Here is a 23,548-nt window from a genome sequence, read left to right on the forward strand (position 1 = left end):
CTCTACTCAGGTACTGCCTTCTACAAGAAGCTTTTTCTGAGCAGTCCAGATTTGTCTCTCCTTCATGCTCTCATTTTGCCTTGTTCATATGCATATAAGTGCCCTTACTATACTGTTTTATAAGTGTCTTTTTATACATTTGTTTCTGTCACTAGATTGTGTGATCCCAGTGCTTTTTCCCCATTGCATCCAAATATCTTGTTTTACCCTTCTACTTTTCCTTAAATTTCTCTGGTACTTTTTTTCATCCCAGGCTGAAATACCAAAAACAGTAGAAAAGACCAGATGATTTTGGCTTTTTGTGTGTGAATGTGTAATAAGGAGATGTAAGGACATAATGGGGTCTTAGGAGAAATTGAGATCACATCATAAAAAGATTTGACAACTTATTTTTGGTAGTTTTGTAATAGTGAACTGCTTAAGGGTAGGCTAAATATGTAATGGCTCAAACACAGTCATGTAACATTCCAAGACGGGTATTATTGGTGAGCAAGATAGTTCTCCTCCACATGGTCATTGGGGGCCACAGGCTGGCAGAATTTCCTAAATCATCCTGAGTTACCACATCACAATCAGCCAGAAAAGGAAAATAATATGGAGGAGCACACATGATAGACCTTTACAGGCAGGTCTGGAATTGCCACTCATCATTTCTCTAAACATTCCATTATCAAGAACTTAGTCATGTGGCCACACCTCATTGCAAGGGAGACTGGGTGGTGTAGTCCAGCTGTGTGTTGAAGAAAGAAAAAAATGATTTTGGTGAAGTTAATGACTTCCATAAATATATTAACAGTAAAGCTGGGCAAGTAAGATATATAATGCAGCTCTGTTTAACCTTTCCCATGGATAGCCATAGTAGTCAAATATTTAAAATCATGGCTGACCGTTGAGTTCCTTATTGAGTTCCTTACCAGAAAAAGAGCAGCTGGAGGGTGACTTGCAATGCTGATGATTCCTTCACTATTAATCACTGACACTTTGTAGATTGAGTTTAAGTAAAATTTCAGCTGAGTTGTATACATGTTATAATATTAGCCCCAAAATATATCTTCCTCATTTGCATGTCTAGATTAGAGAGGGTATTAAGTAAATGGCAAAGTAGCGACCCAATTCATTGCTAACCAACAAACAGGTTCTCAGAACCAAAGGAGAAAAAGACAAAATAAAAAAGAGAATTCATTTCCATTCCAAACCATAGCCACAGACATGAGCCGATTCCCTGCCAGTTTATGTTTGCCCAAAGTGCACATTTGTTGATGACTTTACACAGGCTAGGGAAATTAGTAGATGTAAATCAATTTGAAATAAATAAAAAAAATCCCCATGGTTCTCTGCTAAGGGGCATGTAACTCTCAGGAGAACTTTTTAAAATGGCTGCCCAGGCTCTACCACCCAGAGAGGCTCATTTAGCCTGTGGTATCACCTGGGAATGTGGATTTTTAAAATTCTAATGCAGAGCCAGGTTTTAGGAACCATTTCTCTAACATGATGAGAGATGGAATAAAGAGGCAAGTCAAAGCACAAATAAAACAGAGTGATTTTGTATAATATATGAGACAAATAATCCAAAGAAAGATCTAGTCTCATAACTTGACATGTAAAGCTATCTCTGAGGTTCGATCCATTCATGGGAACCTGTAAATCAGGCCTCTGGTGGATTGGCCATGCAACTGGCTGTAAACTAGGAAAGGTATGAATGTAGACTTCCTCCTGGTCATCTCTGATGCGTAAAGTGTTCTCTTCTTTTTCCCAGTTTGTTGCTCAGCCCAATTGCCAACAGTTGCTTGCCACTCTGTGGTATGATGGCTTCCCTGGATGGCGGCGGAAACACTGGATAGTCAAGCTTCTGACCTGCATGACCATTGGGTTCCTGTTTCCCATGCTGTCTATAGCTTATCTGATCTCACCCAGGAGCAACCTTGGTCTATTCATCAAGAAACCCTTTATCAAGTTTATCTGCCACACAGCATCATATCTGACCTTCCTCTTCATGCTTCTCCTGGCTTCTCAGCACATCGTCAGAACAGACCTTCATGTGCAGGGGCCTCCCCCAACTGTCGTGGAATGGATGATATTGCCTTGGGTTCTTGGTGAGTCAAAGGGACCAGGAGATAAAGCAAGACTGACTGCTGGTCCTGTATTAAAGAAACTACTGAACTAGGCAGTTGGACTAGCTCAGAACCTTCCATCTGTGTAGTGGCATACCGTATTTTCCGGCGTATAAGATGACCCCCTAATTTCACAGTTAAAACTAGAACACAGTGTACATGTTCTGTACCCGAAGCTACACTGTGTTCTAGTAAAAAGCCTGCTCAGATTGGCCAGAGTCAGAGAGGCAGTCTATTAAAAAAAGAACTGGTGTTGCCTCGGAAGTGGGGGGGGTAGTCTTATACAGCGAATATAGGCCTAAACCTATGTTTTAACTGTAAAATTGGTGGGTCATCTTATACGCCGGAAAATACGGGAGTCCTTTGTTGGGAGGCTCAGAAATGTAGTTCCTTCTTCCCCATCCCTGGTCACTCAGTATTACCTGTTTTACAGTGAGATTGGCAGTATACCCAGGGCTTATTTCTGTTAACCTAACACCATCAAGGACAAGGAAAGTGTCTGTCAGTTGGTTTAGAAGGAAAGACAAGTATCAGTCAGAACCAGCCTCAGGTAAGTTAGGGAGGGCATGCCCTCTTTCCCATAAATGGGAGAGAGGGGCACTTGGATCTACTTATTTCTGATGGCTATTCCACACAATCCCAGTACATATTCACAGTAGACATCCTATTTGGATACTTATTTCACAATCAGGAGGGAAACCTGGGAAATTCACACAATTCATGATAGAAGCAGTTTTAACAGCATTCTCCAGGCAAAATTAGATTGCACTGGACCCTCTAATACACTGCCATCCTTTAAGTATTTGCTACTCAAATTGTGGTCCTGGTAGTTTGTTGGACAAACAGAATATCAAGTCCCACCCTGAACTTTAGACTCAGAACCTGCATTTTTAACATCATCCCCAGGTTACTTGCATGCACTTTAAAGTCTGAGAACCACTGCCTTGGACTACAGCCATATACTTTACTGTGTTCCACATTCCAAGGCATCAGTACTATCAAGCAGAATTCCATGAAGCCATCACACAATGAGAAGATAAAAGAGAAAAGAGGATTCTAAATTATTTGGGGCTCCACTGCCTAGCTTTATCACCAACATCGAGCATTTTGGTCCATGGTCAGCTTGCTTACCTCAAAACTCATTAAGAAATTTTCCCACTAACACACATTGGAAACTAAGGATTATGGGAAAATATTGACCTAATTAATTTATTGATGAAACTACTCCCACTCTAAAATGGATAGAATCTGGCACCCAAAATTATAACAGCATCCCAGTAACTATAATAACAATGCTAAAAGTGAGTAGTAGCCAGAAAAGTATAACATATGTGCATATCAAGGTAAAGCCTATCTGGTTTAGTAAATTCAATACTGGAAGGTAAGAAAGAAAAGAAAAATAAGTAAATTATTACTATCTCTAGTGGCTTCACTCCACTAACCCCAATTGATTCACTTATTTCATGTTTTGTTATATGGGGGAATCCTACTATGATGACTAGGATGACTATTCTGACCCTATAAAGAAATGAACCTTTTGCTTCCATTCTTCAGGTTTCATTTGGGGGGAGATTAAGGAAATGTGGGATGGTGGATTTACTGAATACATCCATGACTGGTGGAACCTGATGGATTTTGCAATGAACTCACTCTACCTGGCAACTATTTCCTTGAAGATTGTGGCCTATGTCAAGGTAATTTGGAATGTCTGCCATTCCTCTTAATAATTTTGGCTACACTAAGCTTTAGTACTGGGGACATAAAGAGTTTAGGGGGAAAGTGCTGATGATGATCCCATCCATGTAGGAAAGTACCATATAAACATTACTTTAATAGTTTGTAAGCAGTGTTGCCTAAGCAAAGAAGTTGGAGAATGGAGCAATTTGCAAATAATTCCATAGCTTCTTAAACTCTGAAAGTAAAATAGCTTTCAGCCACCCATCCATTCATAAGTGCTTAAGTGTTGTCTAAAATATATTTTCCAAGAAGATGGCCCACCGATGCTTGTATAAGGACAGAGATAAAAAAAAATTTTTTCATTGAATCCACTATCTCCAAAAGCTTCTCTCAACCCTTGTCACTTCATTAAAAAGTACTAACTTTATATTTCTCTAATATTTTCTTTCTGTGACATATTCATTAGTAATCCTTCTTCCCTGTGGCATCAAACAGGACAAGGCTGTTCCTTTTCCATAACAGTGCTCCCACTATGAAGTGATCTCTCCCTAACCCATTGAGTTCTCTCTTCTCAAAGCTAAATATTAACAATTCATCATCTGTTCTTCATATGACAGATAGCAGAACACTAGAAAATTCACTGCACGAGACAGAGACCTTTAATTGTCTCTGTCTCCCTCATCACTTCCATCACCAGGATGATCATTCAAGCTGGTATAAATCCTTTTTAATTTATGTCCCCCTACCAATTCAGATGGCATTTATACACACACAAATCACATTGATAATTTTCCTGCACACTATATAGCCTAAATTATCCAGAAAAATATAGTTTCATATATAGCCCTTCACAATAGGTCACAGGCTTTGAGTTCAAATTTGGTGCTCATTAGATAATGGAATGGCCATCCTCCTTTACCCTGAGTTGAATTTCTCCAATATGAGGAAAGGCTGATGATTAAGGATCCAATATTCTCTAGTCACTCATGCTTTTTGGCATTAAATTTCACATTAAATTTTAGAATGGGAATATGGCTGTCCCCCAAATCTCCAACAACTTGCTTTATTTTTATACTCATAATATGCATATTGCATAAATTTTAAGATTTTGGGAGTTAGTTATATAGTGCATGAATGTGGAATGCAGTCGTGAAACATTTTTTAAGAAGCCTAAGAGTATGCCTTATACTTGTGGTGATCACTTAACACATACTTTCAACTTCCTTATACAAGAAAAAGCTGGTGAGGAAATGTTTGAATCTCTGGTTAATGTCCCTGGATAAAATCCATGTCATTCTGGCACTCTGCTGACTAAGTAACACTGTTTGCCTAAAAAATACATTTCTTCCTTTGGAAGTGGTATTTATACACTGGAGAGACAATAAATTATCAATATAGAAATTGGTGCGTTTTGCTTAAAAGTTTAGAATACGTGATCAGTAAAATGATTAACTATTGCAGATATGGAAATGTACATATAGATGCCCAATATTAGCTAATCACACAACCTGTCCAGCTTCACTGGTAAGGTTTCCAAAGAGCTAAACACTTCTTCACCATATAATGAAAGGATAAATCAGCTCTGCTAAGCTGAGTGAATGCCCCTTAACTGAAAAACACTTAACTCAAAGGAAACATTTGCCAAGAAGCTGGAGTCATCCTACAAAAAAAGAAAATTTATGAAGCAAGACATGCCACCTGCTGACTTTAGATTTGCAATAAGGAATTATAAATGGGCAATCTGGCCCACTTAACCACAGAGCACACCAGCCTGAGATGAACTTATTCTGAGCATCACATAGGCTGAGCCAACTCCTATGAGGTAAAACCCATATGAGCTGGTTCCCAGGCTTCTTGAAACATTTCAGATCACTGAGGAAATACAAAAGCACCATGGAATAAGCTGGGCTTAAAGGAGATCCTTTATTGAGTGAAAACTAGTCACCCCACATGGTCTACAACAACAGGAACCAAAAGCACAGACTAAAGTACTCAAAAGGAACAAATACACATAAGGTTGGTGGTCCTCAGTGCCCCCCAAATATCCCCACAAATGAATAATAATTGTCCTTTAGTCTTCTAGGATAGCACCACCTATATTTATTCCACCATCACCTTACTTCCATATGTACAGATTAAATCTGAACTTTGATACCCTTTAAATTATAGTTCTTTCTTTAAGAGCCAGTTCTTGGCTGCAGACACACACACACACACACACACACACACACACATCCTTATTATGACTGAGCCCCTTTTGAAAAGCATGGAAGCCAATTTTTAAGGTACATTTCATCTCAAAAACATATAAGAAAAATCCCTTACTTCCCAATATCACTAACTTAAGAGTCAGAAAATTTAATCCTTGCTCAGATACTCACAAACTGGATTACCATAGGTCATCCTTCTACCTCTCTGGGCCTTAGATTCGGATTTCTGAAAAAATAAGATTGGAACCACATCTTGAAATTAAAACTTATACAGAATTTCATTATATTAGAGTTTAAAGTATTGAATTTGGATTGAGGAATGAGTATTCCAGGCCTCCTTTTTGGCTCCCACAGTGGCCACCAGCTGTCTCCAATGAACCCTCGGGTTTGTGTTAGATCAGAAGTTAGAAAACTGTGGTCTTCAGAGAAAATTTAACCTTCAGCCACATCTTTTTGTTTACATACTGTCTTTTAGTTCTATAAAAAATTAGTTGAGTAATGGTTACAGGAACCATATAGTACACAAAACCAAAAGTACAGGGTGGGGCAAAATTAGGTTTACAGTTGTTCAAATGGGAAATAGCACACTATTTAATAAATAATACAAAAATAAACTCCATGTTTTATGTAATTACAATTGCAAACCTACTTTTGCCCCACAGTGCTTAACACAACATTTTTGTTGACCTCCATATTAAATAAGTTCCAAATTTATTCCCTGCTCTCATATTTTATAATATATTTCTCTAAAAGTACTTTTTTTTTTGGACCATAAGACGCTCCAGACCATAAGACGCACCAGTTTTTAGAGAAGGGAAATGAAGAAAAAAAGATTCTGAAACAAATAGTGTCCTAAAATATTTTATGTGCATTAAAACCCAACATCACAGTCATAAACACATGTAATCAACCCTGTAAAGTAAACAGCAGCATTTAGAACCATTTTAGAGCCGGGCAAGCACACAGAGACCACACAGAGCCAGGCAAGGAAAAAAACTTTTCTTTTAAAGTATATGTGTAGGCTATATTTGGACCATAAGACGCAGGGACTTTTTCCCCCCACTTCTGGGGGGGAAAAAGTGCGTCTTATGGTCCGAAAAATACGGTATATGCAAAGTATAGATTTGCCACAAGAATCATCTTTCACAACTTCTGAATATTCAGAAAATTCAGATTTAACATCCCATGGAGTTCCCTGAGTTACAGTTGTGGCTGTGGCGAGAAAAAAAACCTAAATTACAAGCTATACATTTTCCAGTTAATACTTTATAGTTTTAAAACATAGGTCTGTTTTGCTTATCAGCAAAGAGTCGCCATCTTTTACATATACCTCAAAACCTTTAAAGGCCTATCTACCATATGTGTTGTAATATCAACTATCGTATACTAGTAAGTAATATTTAACAGAAATAATGCTAGACTGTTTAGAGACCTGAGTTTTAGTCCTGGATCTGCCATCAACTTGCTGTGTTGTGTGATCTTAAGCAACTCACTCTGCCTCTCTGTATTTCAGTTCCTCCACTTGTAAAATAGGCATAACAATACCCACCCCTCGACAGAGATGCAGCAGAATTTTTTGGAAGGAAAAATGTAGAGATATAAGATTTGGCCAAGAGTGTACAAAACTGGTTGGCCAACTAAAATCTATCTGAAACAGAAGCAGAATGTGGCAAAGTTTCTCCAAACTCCTCTGACAGTAAAGAATATTGGATACACACAAATGATTTTAACAACACCAGTTTCCTCAGTTGTTGGAACTGAAGCACATTTTAGAAATGCTAACAATATAATTTGGCCCACAATGCAACATTTTCTCAGGAAAGTTGTTTACATTTAGCTTTGAGAAACTGTGATATTTAGATGAGAGCTCAAGGCAATATGCTTCATAATGAATTCCAAGCCAAATCTACTTCTGTCTTCAGAAGGTAATAAGCAATTCCTTGTATTTCCATAACATCTCCCCTTATGGAGTACACAGACTTTCACATATGGGTACATAATCACAAATGTGTGTAGTAGGTTGGAGTAGATATTATCCTCATTCTATGATGAAATTGAGAGATAAAGGCAATTTGGGGGTTTTGTTATTTTCTTTTGTTTTTAGAAAGCAAACTTGCTCTTCATTGGTGGATGGGATGGAGGATGTCATGAGAATGGAGTTAGGGTGTCAGAAGCACATCCCCTTCTAGGCTAAGTTAGATCTGGCCTGCTGGATCTGGCTCTACAACACACATGTGGTGTCTTTGAAGGCAAGGAGGGTGAGAGCAATGGTGTAGAATCCATGAGGATACCATGATGAAATTAGAGCAGTGGCTCTTACTGGGCAGCCCTGACTATGGGAGCCCTGGACCTGGAGCTGCCTTCGTCATGCTGGGAGTTCCTCTGGCTACTGCCTACCTGCTAGTTGGTGTCTGCAAGCTGCTATGTCTTGGGCACTGTGGGCTGTCACATGACTGCTTTTTACAAGAGATAAAGGTAGTTTTAAGTGACAAAATGTAATTGAACTTTAGGTCTCACAACAAAGCCATATTTCTACAAAGCTGGATACCCAATGTTCTAAGAACTAGTAGTCCAAGACAGGGATGAAAAATGGATAATAACCCCAGAAATACTGGCTCTTTCCCTACTTCAATCCCCTGGTTCTTCATTTGTGCTAGACAGACATTCAAACTTGTAGGGCTGTCAAAGTAACAATAAAATACATCCATACACCACTGAGTGGGCAGTAGTAAATTCACTACATGAAAAATTGACATGTCATTTGTAATAGTACGGAATACATTGCAGGTTGCAAAAAAAAAATAAAATAAAAAAACAAATAGCAGAAAATCCTGAATAATGGCCCTCCAAGAATGCTCCATCCACCCCAAACTGCAAACATTAGGTACATCAGGGTAAACACTGCACACTATTGAGGCTAAACCTATCCCTTGTCCTTCAGTAACAACTTGTCTGTGGTGTTCAGGAAAAAATAGATGGGGGATAGTTGAGAAGGTGAATCTAACTTGAAATCTCATTAGGAAGCAGAATAATTTGGCCCCCTCACCTTGGGCATACCAGTGGCTCAATTCTAGTGACCCTCACCAACAATCTGGCAAACTCATAGTTAGAAAATGTTGACAAGCCACAGGTGGTTGCTCCATATGATTGCTCTGAAATTCATTTTTCTATGTCTATATCCTGGGTATATATTTGAATGGGAGTGGGAAGAAAAGAGTTATTAATATCATGTATTGATTGGGTGGGTGGGGGGGGGACCAAACGTGTTGTATAAGTAAATGCTTGGTGCTTATTTTGATAGTTTTATTTGGGTGCAGAAGACAGGCAAGAGGGGAAAGTTTTATAAATGCTCACTGTACTTCTCATCTTGTGCACTTGTTTCTTTCAGTATAATGGTTCTCGTCCAAGGGAAGAATGGGAAATGTGGCACCCAACTCTGATTGCAGAAGCGCTCTTTGCAATATCCAACATTTTAAGTTCGTTGCGTCTCATATCCCTGTTCACAGCCAACTCCCATTTAGGGCCTCTGCAGATTTCTTTGGGGCGAATGCTGCTTGATATTCTCAAATTCCTCTTTATCTACTGCCTGGTCCTTCTGGCTTTTGCCAATGGATTGAACCAGCTTTACTTTTATTATGAGACCAGAGCGATCGATGAGCCGAACAACTGCAAGGGGATCCGATGTGAAAGACAGAACAATGCTTTCTCCACGTAAGACTTCCCCTCTCCTCCATGCCTTTTTCTGCCTTCTCTTTCTTTACTCTATTTTCTGTCCAAGGCTGTATCACTGTCTCTTGACAGTGCAAACAAACCTTACTCATAGATCAACCTGAAGGGTCTGAAGTGGAGGAAGGTTCTTCACTTGCTACAAGGGACTAGGAGAGGAGGTAGACTTAGGTTATGGAGGACAGGGAAGAGAAAAACATACAGCTGGGCTCCCAGAAACACATCTAGAGTTAAACTATTTTTGTAGCATCACACATTTTTAAAAGAATCAATAAGGAGGGAGTAAATATTTCTCACTCAAAAAAGCACATCACTCACCAAGGAAATGAAACAGCAAGACAGGAATAAGAGCAATAGTCAAGTGACTATGAAAGCTAACTTAAGTATTCTGGAACAAGAACAAAGAAAAGGAAGGATGCAAAAATATTTTCATGAACCCTGTGTTATTGTGATTTATAATAAGAAATATGTACTTTGTCTTCATCCTCTTCTTCCCCCTTTCTGCCACAGAGCTCCTAAAAGACTCTTGGAATTTCCTAAGTTCCTATGGAAACTTCTAGTGCAGCAATTTTCAACTGGTGTGCCACAAGAATTTTTAAAACATGTATTTAGTGAAGGGTACTGACCTCTTTTCCCTTTGATTTAAAAAAAAAGACAATGGTCAACAAAATAGCCATCCCACACGATGAATCAAAATTATACCTATTTTTTTCAGATCAGAAAAAAAAAGTAAAATATTTTGGTGTGCAACAGAATTTTGATAATTATTTATGTGTGTCATGACATGAAAATTGCTGCTATAGTCTATAGTGTCAGCTTCTCAAGAAATCTATACTGAAATGTATTTTGAGAGTAACTATTTTGAACATTGCATAGTTGGTTTTGAAGGCTGCAAAGTGAAAGAGCAATTTAAGTAGATGTAGAACCCACAGCTCACTGTGGAACAATCAGAGATGGCTATATACAATCCACATACCCAGGAGGTTATTTCTGAAGGAATAGCCAGCCTGATTGACTGAATAAAAGCCATTAAGGTCTATTTACCCTGGTAAGGGGGACTTTCCATCTCCCCCTATAAATGTCGAGCCAAGTATATCCCCTGCAGCTGGTATGCTTCATATGCAAGCCATGATGATGACTAGGATATTCATTGCTGAATATGCCCATAATCCATATTATGGTAAATGCTATGGTTAAGGGGGCCACTTTCATTTGGGTACCCCATGTAACCTTTCTACTGCAAAACCCAGGGACCTTTGGGGAAGCCTTATCAAATTTCCTGTCTCAGCTTCACCCCACCCCCACCAGGTCTTACATGTAACAGTAAAAAAACATTAAGCTAAGTAACAGGAGAATAGGAAGAGACCAAAAAGGTGAAAAATTTTCAGCAGTTATTAAGAAATAAGATGGCCCCGCTGGTGGTGTGGTTCAGTTGGTTAGAGCATTGCCCTATACACAAAAGGGGTGCAGGTTCCACTCCTGGTAAAGGTGAGTGCTGAAGGCAACCAATCTCTCTCTCTCTCTCTCTCTCTCTCTCTCTCTCTCTCTCTCTCTCTCTCTCTCTCTCTCTCTCTCTTTCTCTCTCTCTCTCTCCCCAATTAAAAACAATTAAGGTGAATAAAGCAAATATTGCTAGGAGCAGAAACAAAGGGGAGTGTCTCAAGACTCATCCCAGCAGGATGCATATCTTAAGATGCTTATTTTAAAATGAGATGAATAAAATAGACATTGATGAGATTAAAATAAAAATTTTAGTAATGTACTATCAAAGATTGGCTGAGTCAAAGGGACCTGTGATGGTTCCCCAACATTAAAGGGTCAAAACAAGTCCACACTACCTCAGTTTGGAGAAATTATAAAAGCCAGAAGACCAAAATTACAATCAGAAACATGATCAGCAATCTCTTCTGGCAGTAGTTAGTTAAATTTATCAAGTTAGGTTGACACAGGGGCAAGAGTTTCTTGGATCAACCCCTGGCTGGGGACCTAAAACCTTTTGCACAAGAATAAGTAGCATGGTCAGAGGGTGGAAAAGATAAGTTTCCAGGACTCATTTAACACAGGAATCCCACAAACTGTGGTACCAAAACCCATTGTGAAGCCATGACAATCCACATACCCAGGAGGTTATTTCTGAAGGAATAGCCAGCCTGATTGACTGAATAAAAGCCATTAAGGTCTATTTACCCTGATAAAAGGGACTTTAGAGATTATATAAAAATGTAAGGGTTGATAGAATTATGAAAGTTGGAATGTTTAACCACGCATTATGTAAAGAAGTTGTTTCTCCTCTTCCTGAATGTTTTATGGAAATAGATATATATCTGACAGTGGAATACTTCCCCTACCCAGTACTATAAAATCAAAACCTGTTGATGAAGACCAAATAGAGGCTGCAGTTAGAAACATAAGGGTTGATGGTATTAAGGTCAACATTTGTAGGATTAGTGTATCTGAATGGGTTTTATGTGAAGTGGTTGCATCTCTTTTACCTGATTGTATTATTGGGGTGGGCATTGGAGCTGATTGAGGAATGTTTTCCCTACCTAGAATTCATGTTAATTGGACATGCTAAATGGGAATCAATATGGTTGCTTGAGCACACACTGTGTAGAATAGAAGCTGGAATGCTGGTAGGAGAAAATGCTCTGTGTCATAGTCTTATGTGGAGTGTAGAAAGCATCTCCCAGTAACAACTGCACCACCTTTCACAGAAATAAGCTAGAATGAGAAGAGAAGCTGAAAGAAAGATTAAAATCAGTTTACCTTCTGTGATTAATTTAAGGTTTCAAAGAGTACCAAGCACTGATTGGAAATGTTTCCCATTCGTACTGAGAACACAGGAGATAGTTCAATACTATTGTCCAAGAGCCTACTACCTCCAGACACATGGAACTCCTGTAACTTTTCTTTGCAAATTCAAAACCTGCTTTTTTAGGACCTTCAAGCCTTAAGAGTGTTGTTTTGTTTTGTTTTGTTTTGTTTTGTTTTCCAACAAATCACTATCAGAGAAATAGACAATAGAAAACAAATAAGCACACTTCAGGAAATGTGTTAGATTCCAGGAATGGTGATGGGTTTACCACGGTGTCAGTGACCTATACATTTCCCATCTCCAACCCAAGTTCTGGGGAGTGCCACTCATCCGTATCACAACCAGGACCCCAAGGTTGTAAGATATTCTTAGTCATTAAATTAAGATATAATTTCTAATTTTACTCCATAAACTGAAGCACTTTAGTGGACTCAGATATTCTAGAAAGCCATTCATTAACAAAGGCCAAGAAAAAAAAGTGTTTCTGCTTGACCCCAAGCTCCACAAATTGAGAATGAAAAAAACAATGCTACCTAGCCTATTTTTATTATTTGCCTCTAGCATAATTTTATAAAATGGGTTACAAATAACCACAATCAGGGAAATGTTAATAGACATGAAAACAGGATCTATGATCAAATGTTTTTTGAAAATGCTAAGACAAACTTAAAAAGATTTCTTCATTGTAAGACTTCTCAGACTTTCCATTGTGAATGTACAATGTTGTGAGAGGTTTCACCTAATGTATTGGCCAATATGATGTTCCAGTGAATAGAGTTTGAAAATGTTTGGCTTATTCCATTGCCCATTTTGCAGTGTCCACCTACTCCACTTGGCCATAATTATTGCCTCTCAGGGTAAAATTTTGGATAGAGAAGCCAGACTCATATGAAAGGAAAGAGAATTCAAAATTAGTTGACAAAGGAATAGTGCTATTTTTATTAAGCCAACCTTGGGTGTTTAATAGCAACTGGTCACCTCACCTTGCTAGTGCCTCCAGATGAGGAACTGTTTCCTCTCCTGCTTAACTCTAGAGACAGATTTCACATCAACCTGTTTTCAATATAAAGAGCAATTTTGTAGTGGCTTAAGCAATAGGATACTATATTTGTTCTCATCAAAGCATTCAACAGAATTTAACATCTGAGTGCAAGGTGTTTCCTAGGATGCCAGGTCCCTGACAATTATCCTTTCATATAAACTGTGCTTAGGAAGTTTATGAAACACCTTCATGCAAGTCTGTAGTGAATATTAACACTCCTGTTGCCAACTGACATTTTGCTCCCATCACTTTCCCAGCAGGGATAATTGACAAGAATGGGCACTGCCATACACAAAATTATATCTTTGGGGGTCAGTTATGAAGAAGCATCATCCTACTGGGGCCAAATCAACAGTAATATTAGCTCAATTTTTTTAATAAGTGTTTATTTTTTTTTTCTTCCATACAGGTCTGACTCTGATTTATGTTTTCTTTTAAATTATTCAACTCAGACATTTTCTATATAAACCTACTAAAATACATTCTACTCAGGGCATCAGAAAGACTTAGCTTTTAGAAAAGGGGAAAGTGAACTTGTTTGTATGCCTAAACAAAGTATGGCATGCTTACTGTCATCCTTTTTCTTCTGATTCTACAGAGATGCCTTTGCTATTCTTTGGCTTAAAAGAGAGAAAATCTCGTTTTCCCCTTGGCACACAATTCAAGGGGACTTTATTGTCCTTACTGACTATCACATGACAGTACTATTGGTGGTTTTAGTTCATAATTCCATACTGAGAGTTCTTGGCCTTCATCTATTGTCAAGAGAAGCAACTGGGAAGGCATCACCATTCTGATCACACAGGATTTGTGAGAGAAAAAGGGTGAAAGTGGTAAGAAGCTAACTTTCTGGTCTAGTATCTTTTTCTGAGGCCTAAGCCTTTATCTCCAGATACCTTCTGAAAACATCTGGCTGTGCCACAGGCCTCTCAAACACAAAATATCCACAGCTAAATTCCTTATCTCCATATCCCCATCCTAAATCCATTTTCACTTTAATTCCTCACCTTATTAAGTAACACTATCTATTATAGAATCCTAGGCATCATCTTTATTCAGGTCTAAGTTAGTTCTTCCAAGAACTTCTGCATGCTTAACTTGTCTCCTAGCATTAAGTCTTTCCTTTCAAAAAATATTGAATTTATTGAGGTGACATTGGTTAATGTGATTATATAGGTTTCAAATGTACAATTCTATAACAAATCATCTGTATATTATATATCATCACTCAAAGTCAAGTGTCCTTCCATGACCATTTATCCCCTCTTTTACCCTCTTTTACCTTGCCCCACCACCCTATCCATCTGAAAATCAAGATACTGTAATCTGTGTCTATAAATTGGGGGGAGGGGTGTTAATCACCTTTTCACCCAGTTCTCCAACCTCTTCTCTTCTACCTATTAGTCTGTTCTCTGTACTTATGAATCTGTTTCTATTTTGTTCATTAGATTCTACATATAAGTGAAATCATATGGTACTTGTCTTTCTCTGACTGGCTTATTTCATTTAGCCTAAAACTCTCCAGGTCCATCCATCCATGCTGTTTCAAGGGGTAAGGATTTCTTTCTTTTTTTTTTTTTTTTTTTTTTATAGCCGAGTAATATTCCATTGCATAAATGTACCAGAGCTTTATTATCCACTCATCTACTGATAGGCACTTAGGCTGAGTCCAAATCTTGGCTATCCTATCTAATAAAAGAGTAATATTAATTGACCATCACTCCAATACACAAGATGGCTTCCCCCATGTGACACAAGATGGCCTCCACAAGATGGTCAGCAGGGGAGGGCAGTTGGGAGGGATCAGGCCAGCAGGGGAGGGCAGCTGTGGGCTATCAGGCCATCAGGGGAGGGCAGTTGGGGGTTACCAGGCCTGCAGGGAAGGGCCGTTGAGGAGGGACCCAAGCCTGCAGGAGAGAGCAGTTAGCAGTGACAAGGCCTGCAGAAGAGGGCATTTAGGGGCAAACAGGCTGGCAGGGGAGCAGTTAGGCATCAATTAAGGTGGCAGAGGAGTGTGAGGGGGTGATCAGGCTGGCAGGCAGAAGTGCTTAGGGGCACTCAGGAAGGCAGGCAGGAGAGCAGTTGGGAGCCAGCAGTCCTGGATTGTGGGAGGGATGTCCGAATGCTCTGTAGGATTGGGAATAAATGGGCAGTTGGACATCCCTCAAGTGTCCCAGATTGGAGAGGGTGCAGGCTGGACTGAGGGACACCCCCTCCCCATGCACGGATTTCATGCACAGGGCCTCTAGTTGTAAATAATGCTTCAATGAGCATAGGGGTGCATATATTCTCCCAAATTTATCAGTTCTAGTATTTTGGGTTTCTTTGGGAAAATTCCCAGAAGTGGATTCACTAGGTCATAAGGCAGTGGACATTTTTAATTTTTTGAGGAAACTCCATACTGTTCTCCACAGTGGCTGCACCAATCTACATTCCCACCAACAGTGCATGAGGGTTCCCTTTTCTCGACATCCTGGCCAACACTTGTTTATTGATTTATTGATGATAGCCATTCTGATAGGTACTAGGTAATATCTCATTATGGTTTTAATTTGCAGCTCTCTGTTAATTAGTGAAGTTAAGCATCTTTACATTTGTCTATTGGCTATTGGTATGTCATCTTGTGAGAAGTGCCTATTCAATTCCTTAGCACATTTTTTAATTGGATTGGTTTTTTTTTGTTGTGTAATTGTATGAGTTATTTATATATTTAGGATATATAAATAAGATGTAAAATTGGTAAATATATTATCCTATTTAATAGGTTGTATTTTCATTTTATTGATGGTTTCCTTTGCAGTACAAAACTTTTTAGTTTGATATAGTCCCATTTGTTTATTTTTTCTTTTGTTTCATATATATATATATATATATATATATATATATATATATATATATATATATATATTCTTGAGCTAAGAGAAATGTCAGAGAGTTTTCTTCTAGGATTTTTATGATTTCAAGTCTTATATTAAGTCTTCATTCCATTTTCAGTTTATTTTTGTGTATCATGTAAGAAGATAGTCTAGTTTCATTTTTTGCATGTATCTGTCCAGTTTTCCCAACACCATTTATTGAATAGGCTACCTTCACCCTATTGTATGTTTTGCATCCTTTGTAAAGTATTAGTTGACCATAAGGTGTGGGTTTATTTCTGGGATCTCTATTCTGTTACACTGATCTTAATGTCTGTTTTTATGACAGTACTATGTTGTTTAGATTTCTATGGCTTTGTAGTACAGCTTGATATTAAGTAGTGTGAGTCCTCCAAACTTGGTCTTATTTTTCAAGATTACCATGGCTATTCAGGAACTTTTGTGATTTCATATAAATTTTGGAATATTTGTTCTAGGTCTGTGAAATATGCCATTGGTATCTTGATAACAACTGTGTGGAATCTATAGATTTCTTTGGGAAATATGGACATTTTAATTATGTGAATTTTTCCTATCTGTGGACATGGAATATACTTTCATTTGCTTATATATATTTTTTAATTTCTTTCTTCAGTGTTTCATAGTTTTCTGAGTATAAATCTTTTACCTCCTTAATTAAAATTATTCCTAGGTAATTTATTTATTTTGATGCAATTGTAAATGGAATTGTTTACTTAGTTTCCTTTATGATAGTTCATTATTGGTGTATAAAATACAACGGGTTTCTAGATATTGATATTGTATTCTTCTACTTTACTGAATTCATTCATCAGTTCTATTATAGTAGTTTTGGTGGAATCTTTAAGGTTCTCAATATACAGTATCATATCATATGAAAATAATGACAGTTTTACTATTTACTTTTCAATTTGCATGCCTTTTCTTTATTCTTCTTGTCTGATCACTGTGGATAGGACTTAAAGTATTATGTTGAATAAGAGTGGTGAAAGCATGCATCCCTTACTTGTTACTGATCTTAAGGAAAACACTTTTAAATTTTTCCCATTCAGTATGATGTTGGCTGTGAGTTTGTTATATATGGCCATTATTATGTTGAGGTATGTTACCTTTATTCCCACTTTGATGAGAGTTTTTATCATAATTGGGTGCTGGATTTTATGAAATGCTATTTCTGAATATATTGGTATAAGCATGTGGTTTTTATCTTTCATTTTGTTTATGTGGTGTATCATGTTTATTGATTTGCAGATATTGTACTAACCTTATATCCCAGGAATAAATTCAAGTTGATCATGATATATGATCTTTTTAATGTATTGCTGGAGCCAGTTCACTAATATTTTGTTGAGGGTTTCAGCATTATGTTCATCAGAGATATTGGCCTATAATTTTTCTATTTTTTGTAGTGTCTTTATCTGGTTTTGCATTTAGGATAATACTGTCCTCATGAAGTGAGCTTGGGGGTCTTACCTCCTTTTGAATTTTGTGAATAGTTTGAGAAGGATAGGTGTTATTTTTTCTTTTTTTAATTTAATAAATCTTTAATGTTCAAATTATTACTATGTTCCTCTTTTTTCCCCCATAGCTTCCCTCCACCAGGTTCCTACCCCATCCTCTACCCTTACCCCTCCCCACTGTACTCCTCTATAAGTATAAACTTTTTATTCAGTCTCTTCCCGCAACCCCCACTCCCCTTTTCCCCAAAAAATTGTCAGTCTACTCCCTTCCTATGCCCCTGATTCTATTATATTCACCAGTTAAGATTCTTCATCAGATTTTTTATTCCCTTGGGGGTTTTTTAGTCACTTATTGATAGTTACGTATTTGTTGTTCATAATTTTTATCTTTTTCCTTCTTCTTTCTCTTCTTAAATAATACCTTTCAGTATTTCACATAATTCTGGTTTGGTAGTGATGAACTTCTTTAGCTTTTTCTTATCTGTGAATCTCTTTATCTAACCTTCCATTCTGAATGATAACTTTGCTTAGTAGAATAATCTTGGTTGTAATCTTGCTATTCATCACTTTGAATATTTCTTGCCATTCCTGTCTGGCCTGCATAGTTTCTGTTGAGAAATCAGCTGAGAATTGTACGGTTGCTCCATGGTAGGTAACTAACTGTTTTTCTCTTGCTGCTTTTAATATTCTCTCTTTGTCTTTTGTTCTTGGCATTTTAATTATGATGTGTCTTGGTGTGGTCCTCTTTGGATTCCTTTTGTTTGGGGTTCTGTGTGCTTCCTGGACTTGTAAGTCTATTTCTTTCACCAGGTGGGGGAAGTTTTCAGTCACTATTTCTTTGAATAGGTTTTCAGTATCTTGCTCTCTCTCTTCTTCTGGCACCTCCATAATTCTGATGTAGGTACACTTGAAGTTGTCCCAGAGGCTTTTTACACTATCTTCAACTTTTTGGATTCTTTTTGTTTTTTGTTTTTCTGGAGGAGTGTTTTTCGCTTCTTGGTATTCCAAATCTTTGACTTGATTCTTGTGATCCTCTAGTCTGTGTTTAGGTCTCTGTATAATAATTTTTATTTCAGTCAGTGTATGCTTAATTTCTAGTTAATCCTTTTTCATATCCTCAAGGGTCTCATTTAATTTATCAGCATTTTCTGGGAAATGCTTGAAAAACATTATAACCGTAGTTTTGAACTCTATATTCAGTCTTTTGCTTTCCTCCATTTCCTTCAATTGTGGCCTGCCTCTTTGTCTCCGCATTTTAGCTACTTCCCTGAGTTAATGGAGTTGTTTTGTGTGTTAGGTGTCCTAGAAGGGCCAAATAGCTCCGCCTCCCCAGTTACCTGTGATGGACACTCTTGGTGCATACCTTTGTGGGCTGAGTGTGCAGTCTTGTTGTACTTAAGCCTGGCTTGTTGTTGGTATCACTGGGGGGAGTTGACCTCCAAGCCAATTGACTGTGAGGATCAGCAGTGTCTCCACTGGGAGGGCTTCTGTGCTCATCTTGAATGGAGTGGAGTCTCAGCATGGCAGAGACAAGCCTTGGTTTCCCATCAGCCCCACTCTAAGAGGGCCCTGTTCTCAGTGTCCTGCAGCAATGGATGTGCACACCTCTGAAAGAAGGTTGCTCTCGAGTTTTGCCTACTTCCAGACAGTCCAGTTTCTTCCTGACCAGAGCTGGATTTCAGTGAAGTCAGGAGGTTTTGTTTTCCTCTAAAATGAGAAAGCTAGCCATGTGTTTGCTGCCTGCCCTCTCCTCATGCTGCAAGTAAGCCAGCTACATATTCAGCCGCCCTTTCCATGCTCATGGGTCTCCACACCTCCATAGCTCCTGAGTCTGTGTCCTTTTCTCTTTCCTTCTTGTTGTAGAATTTCCACTCAGCCAGCTTTCTGGTGGTTCTGGACGATGTCCACTTTGTTTTCCAGTTATAGTTTTAAAATTGTTGTGGTAGGCAGCCATATAGGTGTTTACCTTATGCCGCCATCTTGGTTTCTCAGGTGTTATTTATTCTTTGGTACAATTCACCTGTGAAGCTGTCCAATCCACAACTTTTGTTTGTTGAAAGTTTTTGTTTTATTACTGCTTTGATTTCATTAGTTGTTATCTTTCTATTTGAATTATCTGATTCTTCCTGATTTAGTTTTAGAAGATTGTTTTATTCTAGGAATGTATCCATTTTGTCCACATTGTCCAATTTGTTGTCTTATAATTGTTTATAATTCTATCTTACAATCCATTTTATTTCTGTGGAGTCAGTTGTTACTTCTCCTTTTTTCATTTCCAATTTTATTTGTTTCCTCACTTTTTTTCTTGATGAGTCTGTTAAAGGTTTGTTAATCTTGTTTATCTTTAAAAAACAAACAAACAAACAAAAAAACAGTACCTGGTTTTACTTATCTCTTGTATTTTTTAGATTATATTTTGTTCATTTCTTCTAGGCATTTTTATTTCTTCTAGGCATTTTGGGAATTTTTGTTGCTGTTTTTTTCATAGTACTTTTAAGTGTAAAGTTAGATTGTTTATTTGAGATTCTTCTTATTTATGATTTTGGGCCTGTAGTGCTATGAATTTCATTTGTAGGGCTGCTTTGGCTATGTCTCATTGATTTGAGGTTGTTGTATCTTTATTTTCATTTGTTTCAAGGTATATTTTGATTTTTTCCTTGATTTTGTTTCTAACTCATTCAGTGTTTAACTATGTTACTCAGCCTCCATATCTTTGTGTGTTTTTCTTCTTTTCTTTATTGATTAAGGTATTACATATGTGTAATTATCCCTATGTTGCCCCCACCCACCCCCACCCATGCCCTCACCCCCCTGGTGTCTATGTCCATTGGTTAGGCTTATATGCATGTATACAAGTCCTTTGGTTGATCTCTCCACCACCCTCCCCTACCTTGCCTCTGAGGTTTGACAGTCTGATCAATGTTTCTCTGTCTCTGGATCTGCTTTTGTTCATCAGTTTATGTTGTTTATTATCTTCCATAAATGAGTGAGATCATGTGATATTTATCTTTCTCTGACTGGCTTATTTCACTTAGCATAATAGTCTCCAGTTCCATTCATGCTGTTGCAAGTGGTAGGAGTTTCATTTGTGTTTTTCTTTTTCTTTTTTTCCTTTTTTTTTCTTGTGATTGATTAAAGTTTCATACCATTATGGTCAGAGAATATACTTGATATGATTTCCATCTTCTTAAATTTATTAAGACTTCAAATCTGGATTAGTATAACAGTCTAGGGCTTTATGCTAAGAAGTTGACTATTGAAAGTAGAAACTGAATGGTGTAGATATCAGTTATAAATACTTTTATGAAACATGAAAAAAATAAATTATTAAGATTTATTTTGTGTCCTAACATGTGAGTCTATCCTAGAAAGTGTTCCATGTGCCAGCCTTAAGTCTTATCTCTCCTCCAAATAATTTACCACCTGCCACACGCAGGTTTCTTTCTAAATACCAGTGTTATCCTGTCATGTCCCAAGCTTAAGGCTCACCAAGTGTCTTAATTTTCTCCAGTATAAAATTCACCTCTTTACCATAGCACACAGGATTTAGTTATCTGGACCCTACCTCTCCACACTCTTACTCCTATCTTTCATAATCAACATCTTTCTTGTTCTTTTCCAATTACAGTGAAGCATCTCAGCACTATAGCTTTCACACATAACATGCCATTCCTTCTGTCTAAAATGCTCACCTGGCCAGCCTAGAAAACCTGTACCCCTCCTCTAAGTCTCTGCCAAAGCATTACCTGCTCTTTAAGTCTTTTCTTACTCTGACCTTGCTCTCAGTAACAGTCTCCTGTATTTTCCATGGCCTTTTAACTACAACTCCATTACAATAAATAATCTGCTATATTTTAGTAATTTATTGTCTCTCACCATACTGAGATTCCCAGCTTAGTAAGCCTTGTACCTATCACAGAGGAAACTAAGACATAAAGGTGTTCAACATTCCCATTAAACAACTGAGTGAAAAGGATGAAGTCCAGTAGCAATCCTATCTTTAATTCTAGAAGATCTACTTCTGCTTTACCCTCCCCCAATATGGTTGAAGTACCTGGCCAGCTCTGTAATTCTGATTATCAACTTTGAACTTAATGCCAGCAAAAACCCTTAGCCTTTCTGCTATCTCCCTCATTTTGTACTTGGGCACTTGGCGTGAGAGCAAAGCTCTACATTGATCCTATTAAATGTCATCTCATTAGTTCTAGCACATTGTTCCAGGCTGTTAAAATATTTTTGAAAGTTGATCCTGTCATTCAATCTATTACCTAACATTCCAAGTCTTATGTCATCTGAAAATCTAAGCTTACCATCTATTCCCATCTAAAACATTAAAAACACTCTTATACCAGCTTGGTATTTGCTGGATAGAATATTGGGCAGCTATTGAAATGTTACATTTGAAGACTCTCTCTATATATTAATATATACAAAATATATAATTTTTAAAAGCACAAAATTAATACAGTGGTGCCTCGCATAAAGAACGCCTCGCACAGCGAGCGCTGCACACAACGAACTTCATTTCATGATTCATACAACGAACTTCGTTTCACACAACGAAGTCGCCCGAGCTTCCACGACCGCTTTGCCCGAGCTTCCACGACTGCTTCGCCCGAGCTTCCACGATCGCTGCCGATGTATTGCATCCTTCCGCGCAGGCACTGCAGGCAATCGTTAGTCACTGCGCTTAACTTAAGCACGTATCGCGGCAATCGTTCTTCATTACGAATTAAATCACGCACGTATCACGGCAGTCGTCCTTTTAAGTTAAACTCAATATTTTTGTTATATCATGGCTTCTAAAAAAAGCAGGAAGGTGATTTCTGTTGAAATGAAACAGGAAATAATTAGAAGGAGTGAATGTGGGGTAAAACAGTGTGACCTCGTCAAAGAGTTTGGCCTCAGCAAGACCACCATTTTCACCATTTTGACAAATAAGGATGCAATCAAATCAGCCAAAGTAGCCAAAGGAGTATCAAAACTATTTCATGAAAAACATAGGTCTTCAATCCACGAGGAAATGGAGAGGCTATTAGCGATTTGGATTAAGGACAGGCAGGTGAAAGGTGATGTAACAACCCAAGATATTATCTGTCACAAAGCCAAGAGAATTTATGATGATCTAAAGAAAAACGTCCCTGGAAGTAGCAGCAATCAAGATAATGAAGAAGAATTCAAAGCCAGCAGGGGGTGGTTTTTTAGATTTAAGAAAAGGTGTGGAATCCACAGCGTTACTATGCATGGTGAGGCTGGCAGTGCTGACAAGAAAGAAGCAGAAAAGTTCTCTATTAACTTTCAAAAATGTATTAAGGATGAAGGATACTGCCCACAACAAGTGTTCAATGCCGATGAAACGGGTCTTTTCTGGAAAAGAATGTCGAGCAGAACCTTCATTACAAAAGAGGAGAAGAAATTGCCAGGACACAAAGCCATGAAGGACAGACTTACCCTTATGTTTTCGTCTAATGCCAGCGGAGACCTCAAGATCAAACCTCTATTGGTTTATCACTCTGAAAATCCAAGAATTTTCAAGAAAAATAACGTTATTAAGTCCAAACTGCCCGTCCATTGGAAGTCCAATCAAAAAGCCTGGGTGACCCAAGTTATCTT

The 23,548-nt window shown here is 38.0% G+C and overlaps 1 protein-coding gene across 1 annotated transcript in view; it reads left to right on the top strand.

Annotated features, from left to right (window-relative positions):
• The window catches only part of TRPC5 (transient receptor potential cation channel subfamily C member 5), a 352,280-nt gene that overhangs the window by 285,738 nt on the left and 42,994 nt on the right, over positions 1–23,548 (top strand). Inside the window, exons 4-6 of the mRNA XM_036454471.2 lie at positions 1,757–2,093; positions 3,666–3,805; positions 9,387–9,709. Of these exons, the coding sequence (XP_036310364.1) occupies positions 1,757–2,093; positions 3,666–3,805; positions 9,387–9,709 (800 nt within the window). The remainder of the gene's footprint in view (positions 1–1,756; positions 2,094–3,665; positions 3,806–9,386; positions 9,710–23,548) is intronic.

The sequence above is a fragment of the Pipistrellus kuhlii genome, unplaced genomic scaffold, assembly GCF_014108245.1.
Source record: "Pipistrellus kuhlii isolate mPipKuh1 unplaced genomic scaffold, mPipKuh1.p scaffold_m20_p_29, whole genome shotgun sequence".
NCBI classification, from domain to species: domain Eukaryota; kingdom Metazoa; phylum Chordata; class Mammalia; order Chiroptera; family Vespertilionidae; genus Pipistrellus; species Pipistrellus kuhlii.